We start from the raw sequence: 26753 nt of genomic DNA, 5'->3' as shown, positions 1-26753 counted from the left end.
TGAGATAGGCGCACAATAACGTCATCGATCACACTTGAACGATAATGCGCAGCTTGATTTTTTTTGTGGGAATTCACGTTTACGCACCGCTTAAAATCGCGTGTGACGCCATCCAGATTTGGTGCGTTGTATACAAATGGCGATAACTTTTTAGTAATGCTCTCAAATATTGAACCGATTTTAACCTTCTTTCTGGGTAGATTAAATGTAAGAACTTCACGACCATGTTGACCTTTTTCGAATAATCGATTTCTACTATATCCACACGGAAAATAAAAAAAAGGTAAAATTTACCTTTTTGCGAGGTGAATTTTTTCCACCCCTCTTTCGAGGTAAATTGTATCTTTTTTTCATTCACCTAGCAAAAAGGTAAATTTTACCTTTTTTCAATTTACCTAGCAAAAAGGTAAATTTTACCTTTTTCGCATTCACCTAGCAAAATAGTAAATAATACGGTTTTCCCATTTACTGATTTAAAAGGTAAATGCTGGTTGGTTTGATTGTTTTCTTCAATAAGAATTAAAAAAATACAAAATTCTTTTAAAAATGATATTTATTGGAGATAAATAGGGACTGGTAATTCGGCTTCGCGTTCTTCTGAGCCGCTATGGCCGCTGAATCCACCTGCGTTGCGTACATTCATGGCCTCCTCCGTTCGACTAATCCGGTCAGGTTCGGCTTTTCCGGCTGGAGTATGACGTGGAATACACCTCAAAGCTCTATGGGCCGATCTGAAACAAAATCAATAGTATTATGACGAGAACCAGCAGAACTAAATGATATTTAAGAACACTTACCATTCTATTCCGATTTTCACATATTAGGCACAAAGCAAAACTTGTTCCTAGAATGACAAAACAGCTTAACCTCAATGAACGGGTTCGGCGAATAGTTACTTTTTTTTAGAAGAATTGTACCGTTTTGTTTGGCTCAATCCAGGTCAATTACACCTCGCTACGAGGTAAGTTTTACCTTATTTGGATTTACCTTTTTTTCTAGGTGAATTATACTTTTTTATCGAGCTCAATTCACCTCGCTACGAGGTAAGATTAACCTTTTTTGGATTCACCTTTTTTTCTCGGTGAATTGTACCTTTTTTCAAACCTCGATTCAGGTAAATTTTACCTCACTGTGAGGTGAGTTTCACCTCGAAGAGGTAGAAGTTACCTTTTTGGCTTTCACGAGCGTTCACCTTTGCTAACTCGGTAAATTTTACCTTTTTATTATTTTCCGTGCATTAGATCAAAATCTAATTGATTTTGATGTTGATAATACAACACGCAGCGAAAAGATTTTTTATTTCAAAGGAAAGTGCCGCAAAAACAAAGGATTTTTTCCTTTGATTTTGGGATAAATAAAAATTCCTTTGATTCAAAGGCATTTTCCTTTGTTTCAAAGAATTTTTCTTTTGAAAAATCTTTGAATCAAAATATTAATGCTTTGAAACAAAAAACAGTTTCATTTGATGCAAAGTTGTTCTCGTTTGCTACAATGTAATTTAGATTTAGATTTAAAAGGATTGGTTCATTGAACCATTTTCCTTTTATTCCAATTGGAAGAAATATTTTCTGTTTTCCCAAAGTTCCTATAAGGAATTTTGAATAATAAAAAGAACGAGTTTACATTTTCAATACATTTTTATTCACAAAATTAACACTAACACTGGTTCACTATAATTTTGATCCTAATTTTGGCCTGAGGGCATACTTCTTGGGCCGCTCAATAGACTTCCGGAAGCAGCTCCGGTTGCTAGCTTTAGTGGTCATCCAACTGGTGATTACCGCTGAAGATCGGGCCGAAGATAATCAGACCGCTGGATTTGGGGCGGAATCTACCGTGGTCCTGTAATGCAAGAGTTTATATAAAATCTTAAACATTCACTTTTTGATAAATGGATTAACACACACTTACCATTGTTCATCCTGAATCCTCCTAAAGCTATCTCTGATTCACTAGTTTTGATTTTCAACACAACCGGACAAACTTTATTCGAAATTCGATTCTTGCTGAATCCAAAATATCTTCTAAGTTTAAAATTTTAATTTAAAGAAATTATTCCTTTCTGTTGAAAACAATTTTCTTTGGTTGAAAGAAAATTTACTTTGTTTTTAACGAAATGTGCAATTGAACAAATTTCTTTTGAATCAAAGAATTTGTTTAAAATCAAAGTCCAAAATTATTCAGTTCAAAAACTTAATTCTTTCTTTCAAAAATTATTCGTTTGAATCAGAACGATAATTCATTGATTCAAAGAAAACAGGAGTTTGATTCAAAAAACTGAATGTTTTGAATCAAAGTCAGTTTTGTTTTGTATCAAAATCCAAGTTTTCTCTGCGTGAATAATTTATTGATAGAAAATTTAACCATAGTTTGTGCGAAAATATCCACTTATATGTGGTACTTCGACTAAGGGTTCAATGTTTTAAGTCGACTTGAAACATATTCCTTAAGACACTTAAATTAGCAGACAATAATCCAATTACATCCTTATTACAAAGGCTCCAGACGGGCGTCCCTCAACAGCTTTGTTAGTGTTATGGACAGCCGAAAGTCAGTCTACCTCAAGAAGATGTTAATCGATCACATTGTTTTGATTTATTGCGGGATTTCCGGAACGTTCGTCGGTTGTTTATTGTGTATTTTTGTTTTACCGTTCGTGCATTGAGGCTGAATAAAGATTAAATGACATATGTACGCGGGCATCTGTATCAGTTAATCTGTGAAGTAGCGTAAATTTTATCTTATCTGATGTTTGAAATTTTTTTATTGCAAATTCGAGAAGTCTCTTAATCATACTTCTAGTATGTTCTGAGGAATAAGAAGAAGGACAAAATAGGCACTAAAAAAATCATAAATCTGTCATTTTGTATTTTTAGAACTTATTATGAAAAATTCGGATTCAGAATTTTCCGGTTCTCTAGAGCTTAATCAATTTTAAAACCTTGTTGTTTTGAAAAGAAAAAAAACATTACCAAGAATTATTCTAGGAGGGTGAAAAACTCTTGTTTTATCAATAACTCAAAAAAGTGACTCAACTAGTGTTTGTTACATTGTGGAATCGATGGGGAATGATTGTATAATAAGATGAAAACTCAACTGGTCTTGTTGTTTAAAACCTCCTAGAACTATTTTTATTCCGATTCACCCGATTTTTACCGCGGAATTTTCAACATGAAAGGGAATCGGAATTAAAAAATAATTTTAGGAGATTTAAAAAACAAGACCAGTAGGATTTGTATCTTTTAACCATTCCTCATCGATTCCACCGTGCTACGAAATCTAGCATCTGATGAAACTGACTTTTAATGCTTTTTTTTAATATGTCTTTATTTGTACCAATTCATCATTACATTTATATTACATTATTGTATTGAATTAGGCGTTCAGCTCAATAATGAACTGTTCAGGCCCCTATAGTTGACTAAATACTAAAAATTTATTTATTATTTTTTTTATTTATTTACATAGTATTCCGTCTCACGACATAACTTGACGAACATAATTCCTAAAATTCACTCGGTTCATAGCAACCGTTCTCCAGTTTCTCGGGCACCCCACGTTCGCCAGATCACGCTCCACTTGGTCTAACCACCTCGCTCGTTGCGCCCCCGCTCGTCTTGTTCCTACCGGATTCGTAGCGAACACCTGTTTTGCAGGACAGTCGTCCGGCATTCTCGCAACATGTCCCGCCCAGCGTATCCGGCCAGCCTTCACCACCTTCTGGATACTGGGTTCGCCGTAGAGGCGCGCGAGCTCGTGGTTCATCCTTCGCCTCCACACTCCGTTCTCCTGTACGCCGCCAAAGATGGTTCTTAACACTCGTCGCTCTAAAACTCCGAGTGTACGCAGGTCCTCCTCGAGCAATATCCATGTCTCGTGCCCGTAGAGAACAACCGGTCTAATGAGCGTCATATACAGGTTACACAAAATTTATTTACAAGACTTACATTTGATGAGCGCAATCAATTATTTCAATGCAGGAGAACATCTTGTAATGTCAAAAATATTTTAAACTTAAACTGAAACTAAAACTATCCTAAAATAAAATAATACAGAGAATGAATCTCTGCTATGAAAGACTGCATCGATTTGCCTCTGAAGATAGAGATGATTTTGTTGGCCATCTCTTCGATCGATTCAATGCCCGCAATCCGATGAAGATCTTCGGTGCTTTGCCAAGGTGGAAGCCGCAAAATCATTTTCAGAACCTTGTTCTGAATCCTCTGGATGGCTCTTTTCCTCATCGCGCAGCAGCTAGACCAAATCGGAACTGCATACATTATCGCTAGTCGGAACACTTGTTCGTAGATCAGCATCTTATTCCTCAGGCACAGTCTGGATTTTCTGTTGATGAGAGAATAAAGAGATTTAGTGTACATTTAGATTGAATATCTTCAATGTAATTTTTAAAAGTAAGATTCCGATCAAGTGTGAGTCTCAAGTACTTCACGTGATCAGACCATTCTAATGAAACCCCATTAAAAGTTATAACATGATTTTCATAAGGTTTTAAAAATTGAGCTCTTGGCTTAAGGTAGGGTTGCCATCCGTCCCGCAAAAGCAAGACATGTCCCGCTTTTTTGTTGAATGTCCCGCTGTCCCGCTTTTCCCTCAAAATGTCCCGCTTTTTTTCTTGAAAAAAAGTTAACTGAATAACACTGGAAAAAATCAAACTTTAGTCTCAATTTCAATTCTGTGATGAACAGAAAACTTTTCAAATACATCTTTCCCAAGTAACACTGATTGGTTTATGAGAATCTTCAGGTCACATATGAAACTTAAACTTGGTCTTTTAACCTGTTATAAAACCTGAAAATGTTGCTTTTTTCTCTAAATAAGTAGTATTTATCATAGTTTATTTAAGGCAATACTGAATAACTCTAAAGCTCTAGCATTACAGTAAGATTCTGATTAAGTTAAGTGTTCTTGGAGCACGTTCGACCAATGTATGAAGAAAATATTGTTTAGGTTGCCTCTAAATAATAACAGATTATAGAATTAAAGAGATTTATTTTTGCGCTGGAATCTTAGTTAAATTGCATTATTTTACACCACCTTTGTCGACTCAATTGTCCAAAGTATATAAAGATAAAAAGTGATGGAAGTTTTCTTTAGTTTTCATATTTTTAAACAAATGGCCAAACAAACTATTTTTTAAACAAATTACACAAAGGTTTTTTTTTTCACGGTATCAAATCTGTCGTTTCCATGTACGATTTGAAATATTTTCTCTCAAATAACGTAATAATTCGCGGAAAATAACAGTGCATATGGCAAAAAAAACGTGTAAATAGAAGTCATGTAAAAAAAACTGAGTGAAATCAATCTGCGTGTAATTTATATGCACAACTTTGGCTGATGGTTAACTTATAAGTTTGGCTACACAATTAAGGTTTTTTAAAGATTTTCTTAGATGTCCCGCTTTTTTCGACTGTGTCCCGCTTTTTCTTCGTGAAATGTCCCGCTTTTTTCTGTAAGTATCTGGCAAGCTTAGCTTAAGGGGAAATAAAATAAGTTGAGTTTTAGATGCGTTAGGAGAAATTTTCCACATTTTCAAGTTATTCAAAAAGGAATTTAAATTTTGTTGCAATCTACTGCGTACCACCCGTAAATTCCTTCCTTTGGCTGCAAGCAAAGTGTTGTCAGCAAAAAATCTTCTGACTTTTCCTTCTGGTACATCAGGAAGATCAGAAGTAAAAATATTGTTTAAAATTGACTCAAGTATACTGCCCTGAGGGACACCAGCTCTAATGGGTGTCCTTTCAGAGCATGGATTTCGATAGCTTACTTGTAAGGTTCGGTTAGTCAAGTAATTTTGAATAATTTTGGTGACATATACAGGAAAATCAAATCGAGCTAATTTAGCTACTAAACCTTTGTGCCAAACACTGTCAAAAGCTTTTTCAATATCTAGAAGAGCAACACCAGGTGAATAACCTTCAGATTGGCTAGCGTTAATCATATTAGTTACACTCAAAAGTTGATGTGTAGTAGAATGTCCATGACGAAAACCACATTGTTCATCAGGAAAAATAGAATTCTGATTAATGTGAATCATCATTCTATTCAAAATAACTCTCTTAAATAGTTTACTTAAAGAAGGAAGCAAACTAATTGGTCGATAACTTGAAGGCTCTGAAGCACTTTTTCCAGGTTTCAAAATTGGAGTTGATTTGGCATTTTTCCATTTATTGGGAAAATAAACAAAGTGAAAACATTTATTGAAGATTTTAACTAAAAAATTTAAAGTGCTTTCAGGCAACTTTTAAATAAGAATATAGAAAATCCCATCTTCCCCCGGGGCTATTTTTAATTTTTTTGAAAATCAATTTAAGTTCATCAATATTTGTCTCACAAGAACTTTCAAATACATTTAGTTTAGAAAGAATATCATCAAATTCAAGGGAAATTTGAGCATCAATTGGACTTACAACGTTGAAATTAAAATCATGAGTAGGCTCAAATTGTTGGGCTTATTTTTGAGCCTTTTCTGAATTGGTTTAAAGAAGTTTATCCTCATCTTTCAAAGTAGGAATTGGCTTCTGGGGCTTTTTCAGAGTTTTAGTTATTTTCCAAAATGGGTTTGAGTAGGGTTTTATGTCCTCTACTGCTTTAGCAAAATTTCATTACGAATGAAGTTTAAACGACGCTTGATCTCTTTTTGAAGGTCGCAATAAATGAATTTCAAATAAGGATAATAAGGTTTTTCAGTCGTATCAAATATCGATCAAATGTTGATTAAATTTTTGTTTAACTTTGGGTATTGAAGCGGCTTTAGCATTGATTATTGAAGTTGTCAAATTTTCTACAGCCAAATCAATATCTTCAATTGAATTCAGTGGAACGTTTACATCTAAATTACGTTCAATAAAATTCCTATATCGCTCCCAGTCAGCTTTTTGAATGTTAAAAGTTGATTTTAAAGGGTTTTTAATGGGACTTTGGGATAAAGAAAAGTTGGAAGGTGGAAGGTGGAAGCTGGAAGGTGGTCTGAATCGAGGTCCGCATGAGTAACTAATTGACTACAATGCTCGCCTAAATCCGTTAGAACCAAATCAATTGTGGAAGGATTTCTAATCGAAGAGAAACAAGTACGCCCATTAGGATATTCAACAGTATAATAACCAGCAGAGCAGTCATTAAATTAAATATTCCCATTTGAATTTGATGAAATATTATTCCAAGATCGGTGTTTTGCATTAAAGTCACCAATAATAAAAAAATAAATTTATTTCTGGTGAGTTTTTGTAAATCTTCCTTCAAAAAATGTTTCTGTTCACCGCTACATTTCAAAGGCAAATATGCGGCAATAAATATAATTTTCCCCATGGACGTTTCTAATTCAATTCCAATTGTTTCTAAGACTTTTGTATTGAAAGAAGGAAGAAGTCTAAATTTGAGACGACTATTGATGACAATAGCTCATTTCGCAAAATTTTAAAGAAAGCATTGCTTTTCATGTTATTATCCGGCTTTAACCTTCCTAGGCCGTTCGCAAAATTTTGAACAAATTATTTTTCGCTTGTTTTGACTAGTAAATTGATTTCGTTCCACTGGTCACATTTCTTGACCGATATTTATGAATTTAGATTCTTTGTTTAGGTAATTTATTCAAGATTTTAAATATATAAAATTTAAATCGATTTGACTTAGCAGATGACCTATAGAACGCTTTGAACAGAAAAAAGACATCATTTTAAAATTCTTATATCTGCAGTACAGGTTGGTCTAATAATTTCTTTTCATATGTTTTGAAATTGTGAAAAATAAATCTTTTTAAACATATATAAAAATTTTAGGGTCCCATGGGAGTTTTGGTCGCGATCTTGGAATTACCGGAAAAAAAATTCTCACTTTTCAAAAGAGGTAACATTTTTTCTTAGCAGCGCTGTATCTCATTCATAATTGGACCGATTTTCAAAATTTAAATTTTAGTTTTATTTTGATAACATGATAATCATTTTCACTGAATACACTTAGTATCTCAAATATTACTGTTGTTCGTAATACGACAATGAAAACAAGAAAAAAATCGTGATTTTCGAACCCGTCTGTTATGATGCGCACATTTCTCATTTTGTTATCGTGATTTCTTAAAACTTTTCATCTAACCTGCCCATTTTTTATATACCCAATGATAGATTTTAATCTCTACAATCGATTGATATGCTGTTTATGTGATTTTTCAAAAATTTGTAGCAACGTTTTCCGAATTTACTAAAAGATATCGGAATTCGTCCAGATTTTCAAAAGTTTTGTAGCAAGCAAGCACAACCCCCCGGGAGAGCGTAGGAATCGAACAAAATCCATGGCTCTCCCAGTCGTGCTCTCGAAATCTGCCGTCCTATGGCAGACTGAAGGAATCGCCCGCATGGTTACGTAGGGTGGTTTGTGCTGATACGTATGAATATTTTTACGTACCTAATTCATAGCTAAGTCATTGTCTTCATCATTTTGATTGTTTTTCAGCATTTCAAAGTTACAGAGACCTAGTGCAGAATTTATTTTATCTTTAATGCATAGTGTGGTTTCAAAACGACACTTAATTTAAATTATTTCGGAAGCGCGTGGATATTGTTATATGAAAAACAATCACAACCAATATTACAACGATTTAAATCTTTAAGTTTATAATACTATAAATATCGAGTTTTATTTTACATGTGAAATATAAGACAAAATATGCATAAAAGTAATTTAAATCATAATTTGAACTCTTCGTGGTGTTATGAGAATTAAAAAAAGCTTTGAATGAATTAGTGATTGCCATATCAATTTAAAAAAAAGTCGTGTTTAAAAAGGTTAAGACATTATGTTCCAGAAAATTGTCATCGACATCTTTTGTTTCAGTGATATTATTTGAAATCGACATTCTTCATTTACATAAGTGTGATTTTTATGATTTTACTCATGTTCTCTTCAAAAAGATTCATAATTTTAACTTATTATCAGAATTAAAAAAAATTAAAAAAAAAAACTCCAAATAAATAAATAAATAAATTAATTAATTAATTTATTAATTTATGATTGAAACTTCAGAAATAACTTTATGGATTCATAATGCTGTGCTTCGAATTGTGAGATCTAAACTAGTTTTTCGGATTTTATTATTTTAATTTTTGAATTTCCAAATATGAATTTTGCAATTCAAATCAACATTTTTCTAAGAGTTCAGAATTGGAATTTATAATGAATAAATTAGTGGTTGAAAATTAAGACAAAAGAATTGCTTATTCTTAATTTCAAATTCATAACCCAACAAAAATCAGAATTCAAATTTAAATTTGATAGTTTCGATTTTAGTATCATAAATATGAAACTTACAATTTTTGAGTACGAGTTTTCAATCGTGAGTTTGTTTTATTTTTTAAATAAGGGTTTAAAAAAGAATTGAAAATTGTGGACTTTTAATTCAAAATTCACCATTGGAAGCTTAGTATTGTGAACAATTTTATGATTTCGATTTAAGAGTTTTGAATTAAGAAAAAATAAATTGTGAACATAGAAAAATGAATCATGAATATTGAATTATTTATTCTAAAATTTTATTCTTCATCCGGATTTAAAGTTCAGATTTGTAATCTGAAATATAAACAGCAAATCTTATTTTAATACGTATTGTTTTGAAATAATTCAAAAATTAACATCGAAATCATTCACACTTGTGTAAAAGTCTTATGTATGTAAGTATGTAAATTTTATGTTACAAATAAAAATCAAAGAAGATGCCACCGAAATTATTTTGCCAAATGAGAATTCTAAAAACATTTCTGAACTAGGTCTCTGTAACTTTGAAAAGCTGAAAAACAATCAAAATGATGAAGACAATGACTTAGCTATGAATTAGGTACGTAAAAATATTCATACGTATCAGCACAAACCACCCTACGTAACCATGCGGGCGATTCCTTCAGTCTGCCATAGAACGGCAGATTTCGAGAGCACGACTGGGAGAGCCATGGATTTTGTTCGATTCCTACGCTCTCCCGGGGGGTTGTGCTTGCTTGCTACAAAACTTTTGAAAATCTGGACGAATTCCGATATCTTTTAGTAAATTCGGAAAACGTTGCTACAAATTTTTGAAAAATCACATAAACAGCATATCAATCGATTGTAGAGATTAAAATCTATCATTGGGTATATAAAAAATGGGCAGGTTAGATGAAAAGTTTTAAGAAATCACGATAACAAAATGAGAAATGTGCGCATCATAACAGACGGGTTCGAAAATCACGATTTTTTTCTTGTTTTCATTGTCGTATTACGAACAACAGTAATATTTGAGATACTAAGTGTATTCAGTGAAAATGATTATCATGTTATCAAAATAAAACTAAAATTTAAATTTTGGAAATCGGTTCAGTTAAGAATGAGACACAACACTGCAAAGCAAAAGTTCATGAAAAAAACATTTTTTTCAGAAATTCCACGCTAGCGACTAAAAATTTCATATGACCATCAATTTTTCTATATGTTTAAAAAGATTTATTTTTCATAAATTCAAAACTTATTAAATAATTTCAATACGTCAAAGCAATTAGAAGATATGGGAATTCTGAGAAGTCATTATTTTCGGGGTTTTTTCCATTGAGAGCAGAATCCAGACGTTCGGATAAGTAACATCAACTGAAATTTTATACATTCAGAAACTAGAATAAATTTCCTAACTAATGAATGTAAAATCATGAAAATCGGTTAACATATATCATCAGGGGAACGCGCATAAACTCTCGGGTCATATTGACCCGAACGGCTTTTGTGTAACTTTTTTTTTCGGCTTGCCAGTTGTGGCATTTCCGGTGGTCACAGGAAGTTGCTTTTCCTACAGGTTATGTATCTCGTGGTTTTAGTAATATGTTCCAAATTTCATATTTTTCCTATTTTTTTCAAGAGAGTTATGACAATTTTAAAGTTCGCTTCGGGTCATATTGACCCGAACGGCCTAGGAAGGTTAAAAAAGTTTCACTGATGGCAGCAATATGTATGTTTAGAGTTTTCAAAAATAAGAAAGAATTCATCTAGGTTAGCCAGCAAAGATCTAGCGTTCCAATTCATAAGATTTAAACACCTATTTGGATCCTTGAGGGAATCATAAAGTCATAATAATTTTGTTAGCATAATTAAAAGAAGTTTGGGAAGCTTCAAACATTGAATTTGCTTTCAACATATGTTGCATCATTTCTATTAAATTTTTATGCAAAAATTTTAATTTTTATTCAGTAATCTCACCCAAATTAACAAAATTGTAAGGATCAGATAATGAAGGAGAAGAACAGGTATTTGAATTTGAAGTTCGGGGATTTTCCCAAGCCTTCGCATGTACGTTGAGACTTCCCATTTTTATTATATTTATTTTCCCATTTTTATTAGTTAAACCTGAAGAGGGCAACCCATTTTCAACCACCTCTGATAACGTTAAACAACGAGTCTGTGGCGCTGAATCAACACAGGTAACATTAAAATCACTTCGAGCATTATCAAGATATGATTCTAATGTAGGCCAAGGCTGACCGCGAACAGGCAGATTGTTTGCCGGCCTGACGTGTGAAGACGAAAAAGAGGAAAGAGGAGAGGAAGAAACTATTCTGACGACTTTGGGATTTTTCCTAGAAGCAATAATTTTTGCCCTAATGAGACAGCATATGGAATTCGACTTTCGAGGGATGATTACCTGCGCAATTCGCACTCTTGAAAAATTCTGTTTGTGGTTTATCACCACCAAAAAGGCATTTAAATTTTTCATGATCGAATGAGCCGCAAAGCATGCATCTGGAATTCATTCTACAATTTTTAGTGCCATGACAAAAAGCTTGACAACGACGACATTGCGTAATATTTTGGAGAAAATCGGTAGAAGGTTTTCGAAAAGGTTGAAATTTTACTCGACAATAAAAAATTAGACGAGCCTTTTCAAGAATTTGCAAATTATTAACCTGTTCCTTTTTAAAATGGGATGAGAAAAATATGAATAAAAGAAAATGACAATAATTTTAGCACTGAAAGTGCTGGATGAAAAACGGGTAAGAATAAAATAAATAATGTAAAATGTTCCGGCAGGTACACCACAACGATACGATGCTCCGGCGTACGTGTTGACGGCTCAACGGTACAAATGGAAGTGAGAAGTGTAAAGTGTTTTATGAGTTGACGGCACGAAAACTCTTTACTGCGTTAGCTATTCTTCCGGAAGAGAGCCTGCTGGATACTATAGACTTGTACAAACTGCTCAATGTGTTAATTGGTATGTTATTTCTGTTTGATAATGTATGTAGCCCTCAATGTACGAAAAGAAAAGAACAAACCATTTCAAACGGTTGTTTTTTGGTTTCATAAAGAAATTATTGAAAAAACAACGAACAATTAATTTCGCAACCAGCATTCACAAGGTTGTTTCCGGTTTGCATACCTAGTGTGATTTTGAACCCTTGCCTTGATTAAAAGTTAAGATTAATGAAAACTGAACATTCATTACGACTTGAACTTTGCGAGATTAGTCTTATCGATTATTTTTTGGGGATTAAGTCCCAATCAAAAGATAAGTTAATTTGTGCCGGTCCAGTTAATATATCACGCGAAATTGCATACAGCAAGCAGTACATTTGCAGATATTCATCGTAACGGTTTACAAATCTAGAGCAACATGCTGCGCATAGCGTGTTTGGTAATTTTCAGTGTTTTGGGGAGCTATTTTGTTCCCGGAGCAGAGGCAAACCGCTGCCAGGGACAGCCAGACGGAACATGGATTAACGATTATACTTCATGTCCGGCCTTCTTCACCTGCGTTCGAAATACGCCAGTTCCGGGCGTTTGTCCTGATGGATTTCATTTCAACGAAGCTGAAAGAAAGTGCGACCATCCCTGGAATGTGGTGTGCATTGTTTGCGTTGAAGGCGGCGAACAACCTACAGATCCGGAAGATCCACCACCAGAAGTGCGCAAATCGAAGCGTGAAGGACCCTTCTTCGTGCCGATTGAGCACGAATGTCGGAAGTTTGGAGTGTGCAGTGGCGATGTAGGATTTTTAGCAGAATGTGCACCAGGAATGATGTTCGATCCCGTTTCGCGACAATGCGATGTGGAAGCCAATGTCAACTGTCAGCAAAGTGTCTGTCCCAACAATATCAATCCCAATGAACCGACGTTCGTTCATGACCCGTTCGATTGCTCCGCGTACTACATTTGCATGAATCGGGAGCCACTGCTTCGCGACACATGCTTGGGAGATCTTTTGTTCAATCGCGAGCTGCGTACCTGCGATTTGCCGGAAAATGTGGAATGCGAGGTAAGTTTTTTTGTCATTGAGATTGAGCAACCGGTTGCAAAATATAAGTCATGATGAAAAGTCTAACACGCCGAAGTTATTACCCTACTGTTATTTATATCTTCTGTTGAACTATATCTTCGTTGAACTTTAAATGTAAACGTTTTTCCACATGAACAATCAATAAACCTCAAATACGAAAAAAGTATGAAAAAATCAGAGGAAGGTATCATGAACCCTTACTCTGAATAAATGTTATTTCATAATAACCTACTAAAAGTTTTGGTTTAAGGAAATTTCTGAACACCTCATCGATTGCAAAAATATATAACTACAGTAGAACCTCGCATATCCAAGTTCCAGTTATATGAGTTTCCGCGTTACTCGAGCCACCAAGTTCATACAAATATTCAATATTTACCGAGCTATGCGCTCAGATGAAAAATTACTATGTCATAATTAGATTTGGCATTATCATCCATAATCGGGAGCGGGATTCTTATGTACGGTAAACTTCGGTCACTTTTTTAATTAATTTCATGAATATTTTGGGAAGGGTTGCTTCTCAGTAACATCTACAAGTTTTTTTTTTATCTTGGTACCATTTAGCAAAACAGCCTAAGAACATCGATTATATCAATCTTTTGTTGAGACCAAACTATTTTTAATACGTTTTTTTTTCGAAATAATGAATATAAAAATAGCACTTAATCAATACCATGTACAACTACATGTATAAAGGAAAAAAAAATACTTGCATATACAATAACCCGTTTGCCTCTAAAACTTTCCACCATAGATCAAATAAATTGGTTGAAGTGGATTTGCTCATACAGAAAAAAACTTTGGTTTCATCAGAAAAAAATGTTTGTTTGCGAACGTTCGAAAAAATAGAAATTTTAAGATTTTAAAACATCAATATAAATAACAGTGAACATATCAAATACAAACCCAAGTTTACCTATTTAAAACTCATAGACTTTCAAACGTCGAAAACAGTTTTTAGAAATTCAAACTATAGACTGAGTTATCGATGATAAAGGTGGAAAATTTCATGTTTTTCAGAGTTACTTCGGTGATTTAAATTCCCCACACTTTATGTACCCTATTTCAAGAATTTGTTTGCTTCAATATTATTCTCTGCATCGTAGGATAACAGAGCATCAGGGCCGGATTAAGCCATCGGAGGGCCCGGGGCAATTTTTCTCGGGGGGGGGGGGGGGGGGGGGGCTATAATTCGATTTTTTTTTTCAAATGCTACCCAGAAAATACAAAACGTGTAAAAAAAACTGGAGATGAGTCTAGTAAACTATCTTCCAATAGCCATGTTGTCTACGTAGAACATAGTTTCTGGTATCTTCAAATAAAAGTTGGTTATCAATCACGTGCAAACATTGGAGAAGAGATTAAAAGTATCTTAGAAATGAAAACTCTGATTTAAGCTGCAAAATGAAAAAAAATAATTCTCACTTTTTATTAAAACCTCATCACCAACTATTATTCTCTAATTAAAAAAATAATTACCCGATAGATATTATAAATGATTATCATATCATCATTGATCGTTTGGTTTGTGCTTATGCGAAAAATATTTACCTAGTGACAATCAGGAAGTATCATGAAAATTTGAAACATAGAAAACAAAATTTAAAAAAAAATAAACAAAATAATTAAATCTACATTCCATAGAGATACATACAGTTGCGTTCAAAAAAGAATGAAATCGCGTGAAGCTGCGCACTCACTTCCAACTTTGACAAGCTGCCATTTCTCTCTCGGTTTATATTTTTTCATGAAAATTTCACACAATCTAGTTCAACTACTTAACTAACGCTCTACAAAATTTGAAGTCTTTACAATGACGGAAAACAAAGATAGAGCCATTTCCATAAAAAAGGGAAATTTGGAGTTGCTTCACTAAACTTGCTGTATCTTCGACAATTTTCATTAAAAATCCTTGAAATTTGGTTCAAAGATGTAAAAATGTTTGATCTAATACCAGGTCAAGTTTCGTCAAAATCGATGAACGTGATCAAAAATGGTGCCGGGTAGAAAATCAGGTTCATTATCGTCCAGCAGACGATTTCATTCTTTTTTGGACGGATGTTTGTATGGAAAACATCGTAATCCATGTATTCTTGGTTTTTTCTTTAACAAAATCAAAATGTTATCACAAAGAATGTTGTAAATTGATAGAAACTTCATTCGTGCTTTGATCGGAAGAGAAAATGTTTCAACAGAGTTCGAAATAAGAAGAACAGTGATTCAGAAATGACCTGCTAATTATTCCGATAAACTAATTTGATATACAATTAAAGCGAGTATTCAATTCGCTCTTTCTGTTTCAATACCAGCTCTATTGGAACAATTTTTATTTCTAAACAAAGCAGGAATGAAGTTTCTATCAATTTACAACCTTCTTTGAAATAAATTTTGATTTTGTGAAAGGTAAAACCAAGAATACATGGATTACGATGTTTTCCATACCAACATCCTTCCAAAAAAGAATGAAATCGTCTGCTGGGCGATAATGAACCTGATTTTCTACCCGGCACCATTTTTGATCACGTTCATCGATTTTGACGAAACTTGGCTTGGTATTAGATCAAACATTTTTACATCTTTGGACCAAATTTCAAGCATTTTCAATGAAAATTGTTGAAGATACAGCAAGTTTAGTGAAGCAACTCCAAATTTCCCTTTTTTACGGAAATAGCTCTATCTTTGTTTCCCGTAATTGTAAAGACTTCAAATTTTGTAGAGTGTTAGTTAAGTAGTTGAACTAGATTGTGTGAAATTTTCATGAAATAATATAAACCGAGAGAGAAATGGCAGCTTGTCAAAGTTGGAAGTGAGTGCGCAGCTTCACGCGATTTCATTCTTTTTTGAACGCAACTGTATATAAGAGTTTAAGAATTCAAAACTTTAAACAGGGTTGCTAGCGATTTTTCGTTTTGAAATTCCAAAGTTTTTCCCGATTTTTCCTAGGTTTTTTTCCGGTTATAAATGATGATTTTGTCGATATTTTTATACTCGTTTTTGATTTAAAATCATGGAGAATAAACAAAATCAATATAAAATTTCAAATTTCTAAAAATTGTATCTCAAAACTTGTTAACCGATTAGAAATGATGGCAAACACTTCGGCGTCTTGTAACGCGTAGTTTTTTCGTTTCAAATTGACAGGTTTTCGCTGTTTTGCTCCACAAATTCAACAATTTTGCAAAAATATGTCCGGTTAAATTGATCTTGAAACTATAATGTAGTACTTTTCAGCCAATATAAATTTTCTGTAATTTCTATAGAGTTCTAGAAAAAAAAGTATAATTGATACAGAATCATTTTAACAATACATCGAAACATACTATAAAATCAACTTGAATTTGGATTTGTCCTTCAAAACTTAAAATCTCAGATTGCAGGAAAATATTAAGTTATATTCTAAATCCAGTTATATTTTTTTACAAATCCACATACATGTTTTTGAAAAAAATGTTTTTTTAAAACGAAACAATGAATAACTATAGTAATAGTCATTTGAACTAAAGATTCGTGAAAATATAGAAACCGAGTATAAAACAGGGCTGAGGTTTAATTGTTTGAGTGTAAGATATTATTTTAATCAGGGTTAAGACCTTAGGCTTCGGAAACTTTAAGCAACAGCTTAACGTAGAATGAATTAAAAACTAAAAACACTTGCGATGTAATGCTTCCTCCCTCAGGCCAATTCAAACGAAATACACAACAATAACAACATTGAAAACCAATATTTTTTTCTGATGAAAAAGAGGTGTAACTCTGCTTAAAAGCGTCTCACGCTGCCAAATTATTGGCTTTTTGCATAAAATAATTTCCCGAGCAGACTTTTATGGCAAAATTATACCTAATTTTGCTATCATGCCATGAAAGTAAAATGAGGTATCATTATGCCCGAATAAAGGTGGTACAATGCCAAAATTTGGGTCTCACTTTTCATATATGGATACCCCGATTATCCCAAGTGTAGGTTTCACTGAAACCTTAATGATGCCTCGTTTGGCCAACGTTTTAAAACGAATTTTGAGGGCATAATGATGCCAATTTTTGCTTTTATCTAGAACCATAATTTGGCATCGTTGTGCCCTCAAAATTCTATTGAAAAGGATGGCTAAACGAGGTATCAAAAAACGTTCAGTGAAACCAAAATTTGGCAGAACTGTGCTATCCATGTATAGAAAATGAGAGATAAATTTTTGGCATTAAACCCCTTTTATTCAGTCAAAATGATTTCAAATTTTGCTAACAAGGCATGATAGCAAAATTTCCAATAATTTTATCCTTAAATTCTGCTCAGGTATGACAACTGATACAAACAAAATCTAATAAGAATCTCATAGCGTTAACGCCTTTGGGTAGGCATCGAATTGATCAAAGAGTATAACAGTTCGACCAAATCATAAAATCTAAAGTTCAGTATAATTTGTTTTCAACATTAGTATAACATTATTATCAAATTTAAATTTATTTTTTGGCAGTCTGTTATAAGTTACGGAATTTCTATTTTTTTAGTTTTCTAACTCACTTAAGCTTTTGTATTGACATTTTAAATAATGAATAACTAATTTACAAACATACTTTCATAATATTCCTTCCATTGAAATATTTTTTCTCTTGTAAAACTTTGTGAATTGTTTTCCTGTTAAAATACTTCCAATTTTTGTTCAGCGTAACGGATCCAATCGAAATCGAGTAGTTCATGTTTGATGAATACCAAAAATGATATTTAATTTTAAAGAGTATCTATGTATTTTAGATTGCAAATAATATGTTAAAAATCGTTCTTGAAAATATAATAAAATATAATATTTAAATATTTTTTTCTTTGAGCTATCATATTATTCAGTCTGTTTGGGCATTTATGCTGATTAATAATATTGCAAAAACCTATGAATCCGTAAAAACGGCTTTGAAAACTTGCTATGCATATGTTTCAAATGGAAACGCATAACAATACAAAAATATTTTGGTATTTTTCTTACATTTCACAAATTGACCTTAAAATTTTAATCAAATCCAAATGTATAAATTATGTAAAATTAAAGCTAGCTAAATAAGAAATTTGACAATCTTTTGTATATATTTCGCATCGTACAATCATAAATTGGCTTTTATGAAGTTATTTTTTTGGAATTTTGATAATAGTTTTGACAGAGGTTTATATTTTTGAATTGTTCATATTTTGCCAATAAGTTATTAAAGACTTCTTGATAAGTATTTGAGATGTTATTTAGACAATGTGCAATATTAACGTATTGCATAGGGATGAATCATCCCAGAGGTTGAAAATCCCTTATAAAAATATGAAAAACGTAGTTTAAAAATCGCCTTTAATTATACAACTCATTTTACATATTTTATTCAATTCATACAAACTATGAAAAAAAATGTGAACGCATAGACGAAACCGCCTTTTCTTTTGCAACATAAATGTACACAGCAAAAAAATATTAAATTTACAGGGAACATGGAATCTAGTTCCCAATACGATGTAAAATTCTGAAACAGAAGTTGAAATCAATCTAAATTCATATGTTAAAACATACCAATTCATAGACATTGCCATGGATTTATATTTTAGTGTTGTAGAACTGAGTTTCATGACTCGCGATGTAAAATTATTAGTCAGATACAAAAAATTCACATCGTGGCGATGTAACCTGAGCTTGCCCAAATTTAAAAAAAAACCTTCGAATGTTTATTCTGATTTTACGGTTCTAAGCTCAAATTGAAAGCAACATCATAAGAACAACCAAAATGTCGAAATTCCGAGATGGACTTTTTAGAAATCACCAAAATTCAAACGGACGTTAATATTTTCTGATGAAATCTTCATTCAGTGAATCAAAGGTGAAAATTTAACGATCATTTGCAGAGCTGTATTTCTCCCAATCGAGCACTAAATTCAAATTCTCAGAAATGTATCATAATAAGAATTCTTGCGCAAGCTCAAAATATGCAAAAGAAGCAGTTTTGGAACTAGAATAGTGCCCGGAAATGAAGATCTTGCTTCAGCAGGGTAAGTGTTTTAATGATTCCGTTTTGCCTTAAATAGATATCTATTTTATCTCTTTTTATAGCATTGGCATGAATAGAATACTTTACGTGTTTTTAAAGTAAGATTATGGAATGCAATTTATGGAATGCAATTTATTTATGAAATGCAATTTATACAGAAACTGGTTTCATGAAAAATATCAGCATCAACTACGGTAAGTTCGAGTTACATCGCTTGTGTAAAAATAATTGACAAAAGATTATTTAGAAAAAAAGAACAGTCTGACAGCAATTGATGATTTACATTTGTAAAGAATTGAGGACATACCTGAATGAAAAATCAGTAGACCAATAAGTGGTAGTTGGATATTGTGCAGGTCTGTCCAATGCCCTTGGAGAAAGGAGATCAGCGCACTTCACCTTAACATTCGCTGACCGCCGTGACTTGCCGGCCCGAACACACTGACAGGAGAACTCCGTGCTTCTCGCATATTATGAACCAGTCACACAAATGTGGTTGGAGTTAATGCAGCCAAAACTGCAATTTTGCACACAATTCTTCTTCTCCTTCTTCAAAACAGGTTGAATAAACGAGGAAATGCAGCTCAAATCCAACATGAATCCAATGAAAACAAAGAAATCATGCGTGAAATCCAAAACCTCCACCAGTAGCAGGAGTCGTAACAGGTTGCCTCAAAATGTCCGCCCTTCATGAATGAGCTGCAAGCCCTAAGGCGACGGAAGGGCCAACTGGAAGGTAATGTAGGAGCTCTGCAGGACTCTCGGCGGCAGCTGATGGGCCAACTTGATTGTCTAATGCGGGTGCTAAAGAATTACCAAACCGAGGGCTTTGGGCTCTACGCTGGCTCCACGCTAAATTCTAGTACTCGGTCCGGTAAAAGTCCGCCATTTCCACAAGGTCCGCAAATTCCCAATCAACTACGGGAGCCCGCATTACCTCAAAATGTGCCACGCCATCCTCAGCAGAGCATTCTCCAACAATCTCCAGCAGGACCTTTTTATGAGCAGCCATCGACAAGAAATAGGAAACAGGAATCTCCGGGTATGGGCCACCCGCATCCGATGGACATGCGGGGATCTATTCCATCCAGCCGTTAAATATTCGCGAAAACAATGAGAAAAAGGCACATATACAACTAACTAACGAAATCAGGAGTTTTAAAAACCGCGGATGGTATATTACGGGAAAAAACTGATGACTGGCTAAAACTACCAGAACATTTGTGGCCAATCCCAAACGAAAACTGCCTGAACCGTGTGTAGTTTTTACTGGTTTTGTTTTGATGCGTTATCCGCGTTTTTTGTCGTTTCTCTATTTCTGCTGTTTCTCTACTACGCTCAGTGGTGCCAATATTTTTCTTGTTTAAAAAAAATAGTACCGCTTCGATAAGAGTTTTAACTGATGTTTATTTGTGAAAACTAATTATTAAGTTCATATGCAGAAGTTAGTTAAATTTAAATCACATATAGAATAAATCGATTCACTTTAATTTTAAGCAGTTCACTCATTTTGGTTACATGACTGACACTCTAACAAATTTTACTTTATCTTGAATTCCTAACAAACTTTATTCTTAAGCAACATTTTTAAAATATGGTATTTTTTTGATATTACTGTTGGTTTCTATATAAATCAGGTTGGGTTCCTAAACATAAAACAAATACTGTATATTTAAATCATTTGGCACCACTGTTCGTTGGACATCAGAATTCAACTAAAAACAAAACAGACAAAACATCGATTTCGTGATCTTTGGTCGTTGCAATTGCAGTTTTTGCGAAACTTGTGAAAACTGGAATCCTTCTTTATCGTGAACAAATCTTCAATCCAGGGGAATTGGCAGCTGTGGGAAGAAGATTAATGAAAACTGAGGATGTCTTTGAAGCTGTTTTTTATAGTTCATGTGCTAGTGCTTACAACTGCAATGTACGATTTTCAATGATTTGCATCGGTCTTGTTGGATAGGGCTTAAAATGATTAACAGTTGAATATGGTTCTATCGAGCTCGGTCCATTGCGGAGTTTTTTATGGTCATCTTCAATAATTGAAGTTGAAATTAATCCTCAATTTAACTAATTTTTTTTTTAATTTTTAATTGACGTTTGGGTTGCTAATATTTTTATTTTATTATTTTCATGGAAGTTTGATATTTCTGTTGAATGAATTCAACACCAAAAAAAACAAAGTTTAAGCGTTCGCTGGTTTGTAAAAATACTAAATATCTTTGATTTTTATCTTTTTACGTGATATTTCCAAATAAATTACGTTATACAATAAGTTAAATACGACTTTCTAATTCAATGAATAAAAAGGATCATCAAGCATCAATACAAATCAAGTATTTACACAGGAAGATAACACAAAACTATAAATTTAACAATTAAATTGTAGATATTGCACAAAACGTAACACGACACGTTATCAAACAGAAATATAATAAATTTGTTGAATTTCCAATTTCGGTATTAACAGTTTTAATTGTTCGTGGTCCTAGATGTGTTTATTAGGAATGTATATTTTATTATTCATTTCAATGTACGTGCTTTCCCGAATACATGTGATGAGCGCCAAGTTTGGGATTTTTATCGTTTTCCTAGGTTAGTAGGGGAGAGGGCCAAAACAGTCACAGCGAAGAGAGGAGGTTTCTAAATGTGGGTGCAATTTCCTATTTCAAAAAAATGATACCTTAATGATGCCTAATTTTGGAATGACACAAAAATCAGCAATCAAATGTGCTCACAATACGCCTAATTTTATGTTTGCTTTAGGTTCGATTTAATTTTGAATATCAAAGTAAATATGATTTTTCATCACACAAAATTTAGTATCGAATCATGCTATCATTTTGATCTAACTTTTCTGTTCTATCGTAATAAACGAAACCTTAATGATGCCATTTTTTGTTATCTTGGAAAAAAACAAAACCAAAAAGTGCTTTCATTTGGGTCTCAATGCCTTATTTAGGTATAGGTTTGGCATCAAATTTCGACATGTTGATGCTTCAATGAAACCTAATTTTGGCATATGGAAAAACAGGATACTTAATTATGCTATCATTTTGGCATTGATAGCTCATTTTGGTTACTGTTTGCTATCGATTTAGGCATCAAAGTCTGCTCGGGTTTATGAAATATGTATATCGAACACTGAATAATTTCACGTGGAAACTGAAACTGGTACAGCCGAACCTGGATGTGCGAGAAACCTCTATAGTGAGAGAAAACAACAAGTCTCAAGATTTGCAAAACACAAAACCTCTTCAAGTGAGAGTGTAATACCTCCATAAGCTAGAGTCGTTTCCCAGACTAGACCAAGAAAATTAGAGAAAATAACACTACTGTACCGTATTGAAACTTACTCAGAAAACTTCGAACTGATGCATCAACTGGTGTCAGGTGGATTTTTATCAAATACATATTGAATAGTTGCATTTCTAGATAACTTTAATGCATTTGTATGTTGCTAAACCTCTATAAAAGAGAACTTGGTTAAGTTAGAAACTTCTTTAAGAGAGAAAAAAAGTTCAGTTTTGTGTTTAGATTTGTCGATAATAGTTTCATTGTTAAATTAATATCATTTGAGTTATGCTTGTAAGTGTAACACACTTGCGGAGAGCGAAAAAATTAGATAACTCATATTTCTCCATAATTAGTTAAAATAGTGATAACATAAATGCTTATTTCACTAATGAACGAAAAAAAGCGTTTCATAACATCAGTATTGATTTTCTGAGATGTTTTTTAATATGATTCTCATCAGATAATTTTTTTTTGAATTGTTATTCTAAATGTGACGAAAGTTTCATTCGATGCCCTCAAAGGTAAAGGGGTATTGCAAAAATGATCGATTGAAAAAAACTGAGAATAAAGATTAAATGTTTAAAATACAGAATCAGTTATCATTGAAAAAAATCAGATAAGGAATCCAAATGAGTTTGGTACCTTAGCCAGGACTTGAAAATCCAAGCGAATTGAATCTGGAAAAAGATAAGATTAAGATCATAGAAATATTCATATAAAGAAAATCACTCAATGATACTAGCAACTCAACTATCCGATCGTTTTTATGATAATTTAAGAATGATCATTTAGAAAATGATATACTGAATTCAGGATATTCATTTCAGTAGATTGTAAAATTTTGGTTGAATCAGTTGAAAATGTTCCAATACAAATTTCAAGTCTAAAATAGAAATTGGGATGGATATTATATAAAGAAACCCTGTACTGTCGATTGGTCCAATTTAAGCAACTACAGTTTTTTTTAAAATATTTTACTTTCAAAAATAGGGAGGCAAAAGGGTTTAAAATTTATAAACCAATGAAAATTAAAAAAAAAAATGAATGAAAAGTGAAAAGTTATTATAATACGCGGTATTAACCCGGATACTGCCCGGGTAAAATTCTGAAATGTTTATCATACAGCGAAAATAGCTGTTATTTTAGTGCAGTAAACCATAACGAGGAAATTTAACGTAACAACAAACATTATTGTTGTGCAAGACGTTTGAATGTAATGAAAATGAGGAGATGTTTTTTTTCTTTATTTTACTTGTTCTGTACAGAATATCGTAACTGATATGTTTCGATAAAAAATGAAAATTTGAGGTGTTTTGCCTCGTATTTTTCTTAATTTTATTTCGAATTCGGTTTTGTTAAGAAGATTTTGATATTCTCAGCTCGCAAAATGCGGGAGAGCTCCTTCACTGCTTACTCTAGGGGCCCCCTTATCTTTTATAAGACAAAAACTAATCTAGATATTATTCCACGGGGGCTTTTTAGTATTTATATTTCAAGTTTTCATCCAGATTTTCTAGTTTTGATTTATTTTCATGGATCAGTAGTAGTGTTAAAACTTTTTTTCTCGGGGGGCCCCCCTGAACCGGGGGGCCCGGGGCAATTGCCCCTTTTGCCCCCCCCCCCTTTAATCCGCCCTAGCAGAGCATTCTACTGTTAGTTATTAGTTTCCTTGTTGGATTGACAAAAAGTGCGAAAACTGTATAAAAACTCTTTTAATCTATCGTTACAGGTTGAAGGATTGCCCCCGTCTATGTATCGATGCCCAGCTACCGGGCTCGCATTCATCCCACATTTGGAGGACTGCTCGTTGTACTACATCTGTATCAACGGGGTACAAAATGAGACCCCAACTGCTTGTGCCCCCGGTTTGCAGTTTGATATCGAAACCTCGTCATGCCGAAGACCGGAAGAAGCCACCTGCATTCTGGATGCTATCACAAGAAAACTTACTCCCTACCTGTTGTAGAGAAATAAAGTCTGGTTAATTAGCGTAAACATAGCTCTTAGTAGCGTGTATTTGTGAGAAAATATAAGGTCCTGCTTCTGGTACTTTCGAATATGCCTAGAAATAATAAATGTGTAATGTGTTAATAACCTATTTTCTAAATAAATTTAAGGATTCAGATATTTAAAAAAATATTTTTTTGTGTTATATTTTTGCTCTTAACAGTTAAAGTGGCTTTACCTTCGAAGTTTGGATTCATATAGGTAAATAGAAAAGTTATTTGTGATACACAACGTTGTATACAAAATTGAACATGACCCATATTGATTTCTTTATTGTCAATTATTTATTATTAATTGAATAAAATCAACTTTTATCTATCTTAAAGAAACATTTCCGAAAGTTTGTAAAATTATAGAATAGCCAAACCACTATTCACGAAAAAACCTATCGAGGGTTCTACACAGTCACAGGGGTTGTTCAGAATCGCCCCTGATGGCACGGATCGAAAGCATCAGTCATTTTATTCCTCGATTCATAACCGTACACACTCATTCTTAAACAACATTAGGCTGGAACAAATATCAATTGCTTCTTTTGTCTCCACCCATTGGAAATTTCTCAAAACCCCGAAGGGGGGAATAAATAAAGTTTGAAGTATTTTATGTAGATTTCAAAGAAAATTCAAATATCCCAAAGATAACAACATCAAAAAATAAATTGTAGAAGATGGAAGTCGTTTCACCTTTTGTATTCTTGATATTATTAAATTTCTCGTTACCAAATTACTGGATTTATAGGTTTTGTGCAATGATGTAGTACGAATGTTGTATTCAAGCTTTCATGCAATTTATTCCAATTTATTTGATTTTCTCATTATTTTTTTACTATACCCCCCTTGCGATGTTCCAACTCCAAGCGACAAAAGAAGGATTTGAAATTTGTTCCGGCCTTACTAAAAGTGGACTGTAACAATTATGACAATTAAGATTTCCGACACAATGGTCCCTTTGGACCTCTGACTTGGCAGTATAGGCCTCTGACTTGGCAGTATAGGCCTCTGACTCAGGTCCCGTGGCCTCCGATGAACCTTACTTGCTCCGATGATGGTTGGCTGGTAAAAGAGGCCGAGACAAGGGCTAAATTTGGCTTGACCCTTTGGAAAGGCAACTTTTCGTTTCCGAGGAAAACCCGAATATTTTGGCGCCCATTACTGCCGTTAATGCTTGCAGCATCGTCATATTGCTACTGGGTCGTTTTGATTCTTAGGGTGATTCATGGGAACCCGTTTGCTCCCGAACAGGGGTTTACAATAATAACTTTTAAGCACAGACAAACAGACAGACACTCTGAAGAAAATCCGGTTAATTTGCAACAACTGAACATTACCGGAAAATCTCAGGACAGCAAAACATCCCAGGAAAACAACTTTCAAACTCACCCCTAGGTTCGAAACGGATTTCTCCTGAATTTTGCAAGAAGTATTTAGTGAAATTTTCCTGTTGGCTTGAGACGGTTTGTTTTCGAAATATATTAGGTAATTACGAATTTGTTTTGAAGGAAAAAAAACAAACACTTTTATTTAGTCAAAAGCAGTTTTATAAGTGTTTTATTAATCGTTTAATCATAATGTTTTTATGCTGTTTGTCCGGTATTTTGCCTGGAAAAAGATAGATTGTTATTTTTTCAGTCAGTGATGAATTATAAAAAATACTTGCGTCAGCTCTTTGTTGGTGTTGTTGATTCTAGCGGTTCCTTCAAGATGAAAGAGGATAAACAATTAAAAACGAGACAGAAAACGGTTGACAGCTGTAGTTCTCCCGTATTACAGGACGATTTTTCGAATACCTGCTAACTCGTATAAATTTCTACCTCGATATCAGGAGAAATGAAGCATCCCGAGATTCGGGAGGGTTTTCATTCGAATTTCGTATAAATTAAGTCAGTTTCCTCTGGTTTGGTTAATCAGTATCCCGAGGGGAAAATTTGCATACTTAGTGTGTAATCCTTCAGCTATTGAGCAATTGAACGACCTTGACCTGGCAGACGATATTGTTTTGCTCGCCCAAACACAACAAGACATGCAGCGCAAATTCGACGACCTCACCGAAAGCTCCAAGGCAGCAGGTCTCAAAATCAATGTCGGAAAGACCAAGTCGATGGAAATCAACACACAAAATCGTTAAAATTTCG

At 33.6% G+C, this 26753-nt stretch overlaps 1 protein-coding gene across 1 annotated transcript; it reads left to right on the top strand.

Annotated features, from left to right (window-relative positions):
- Positions 1–12603: 12603 nt before the first annotated feature.
- LOC129745999 (peritrophin-44-like) lies at positions 12604–24769 on the top strand. Its single transcript, XM_055739415.1, has 2 exons — positions 12604–13282; positions 24345–24769. The coding sequence occupies exons 1-2, from the start codon at positions 12641–12643 to the stop codon at positions 24579–24581; spliced, it is 879 nt and encodes a 292-aa protein (XP_055595390.1). The 5' UTR covers positions 12604–12640; the 3' UTR covers positions 24582–24769.
- Positions 24770–26753: the final 1984 nt, after the last annotated feature.

The sequence above is a fragment of the Uranotaenia lowii genome, chromosome 2 (genome assembly GCF_029784155.1).
Source record: "Uranotaenia lowii strain MFRU-FL chromosome 2, ASM2978415v1, whole genome shotgun sequence".
In the NCBI taxonomy this organism is placed as follows: Eukaryota; Metazoa; Arthropoda; class Insecta; order Diptera; family Culicidae; genus Uranotaenia; species Uranotaenia lowii.
The sequence above is the reverse complement of the archived record's forward strand: the minus strand, read 5'-3'. Positions and strand labels throughout refer to the sequence as shown.

Bases quoted from the DNA above. Each gene is read 5' to 3' on its own strand.
- LOC129745999 (XM_055739415.1), top strand. From the start codon at position 12,641: ATGCTGCGCATAGCGTGTTTGGTAATTTTCAGTGTTTTGGGGAGCTAT. The intron at 13,283-24,344 runs GTAAGTTTTTTT...CTATCGTTACAG, and splicing joins CGGAAAATGTGGAATGCGAG to GTTGAAGGATTGCCCCCGTC.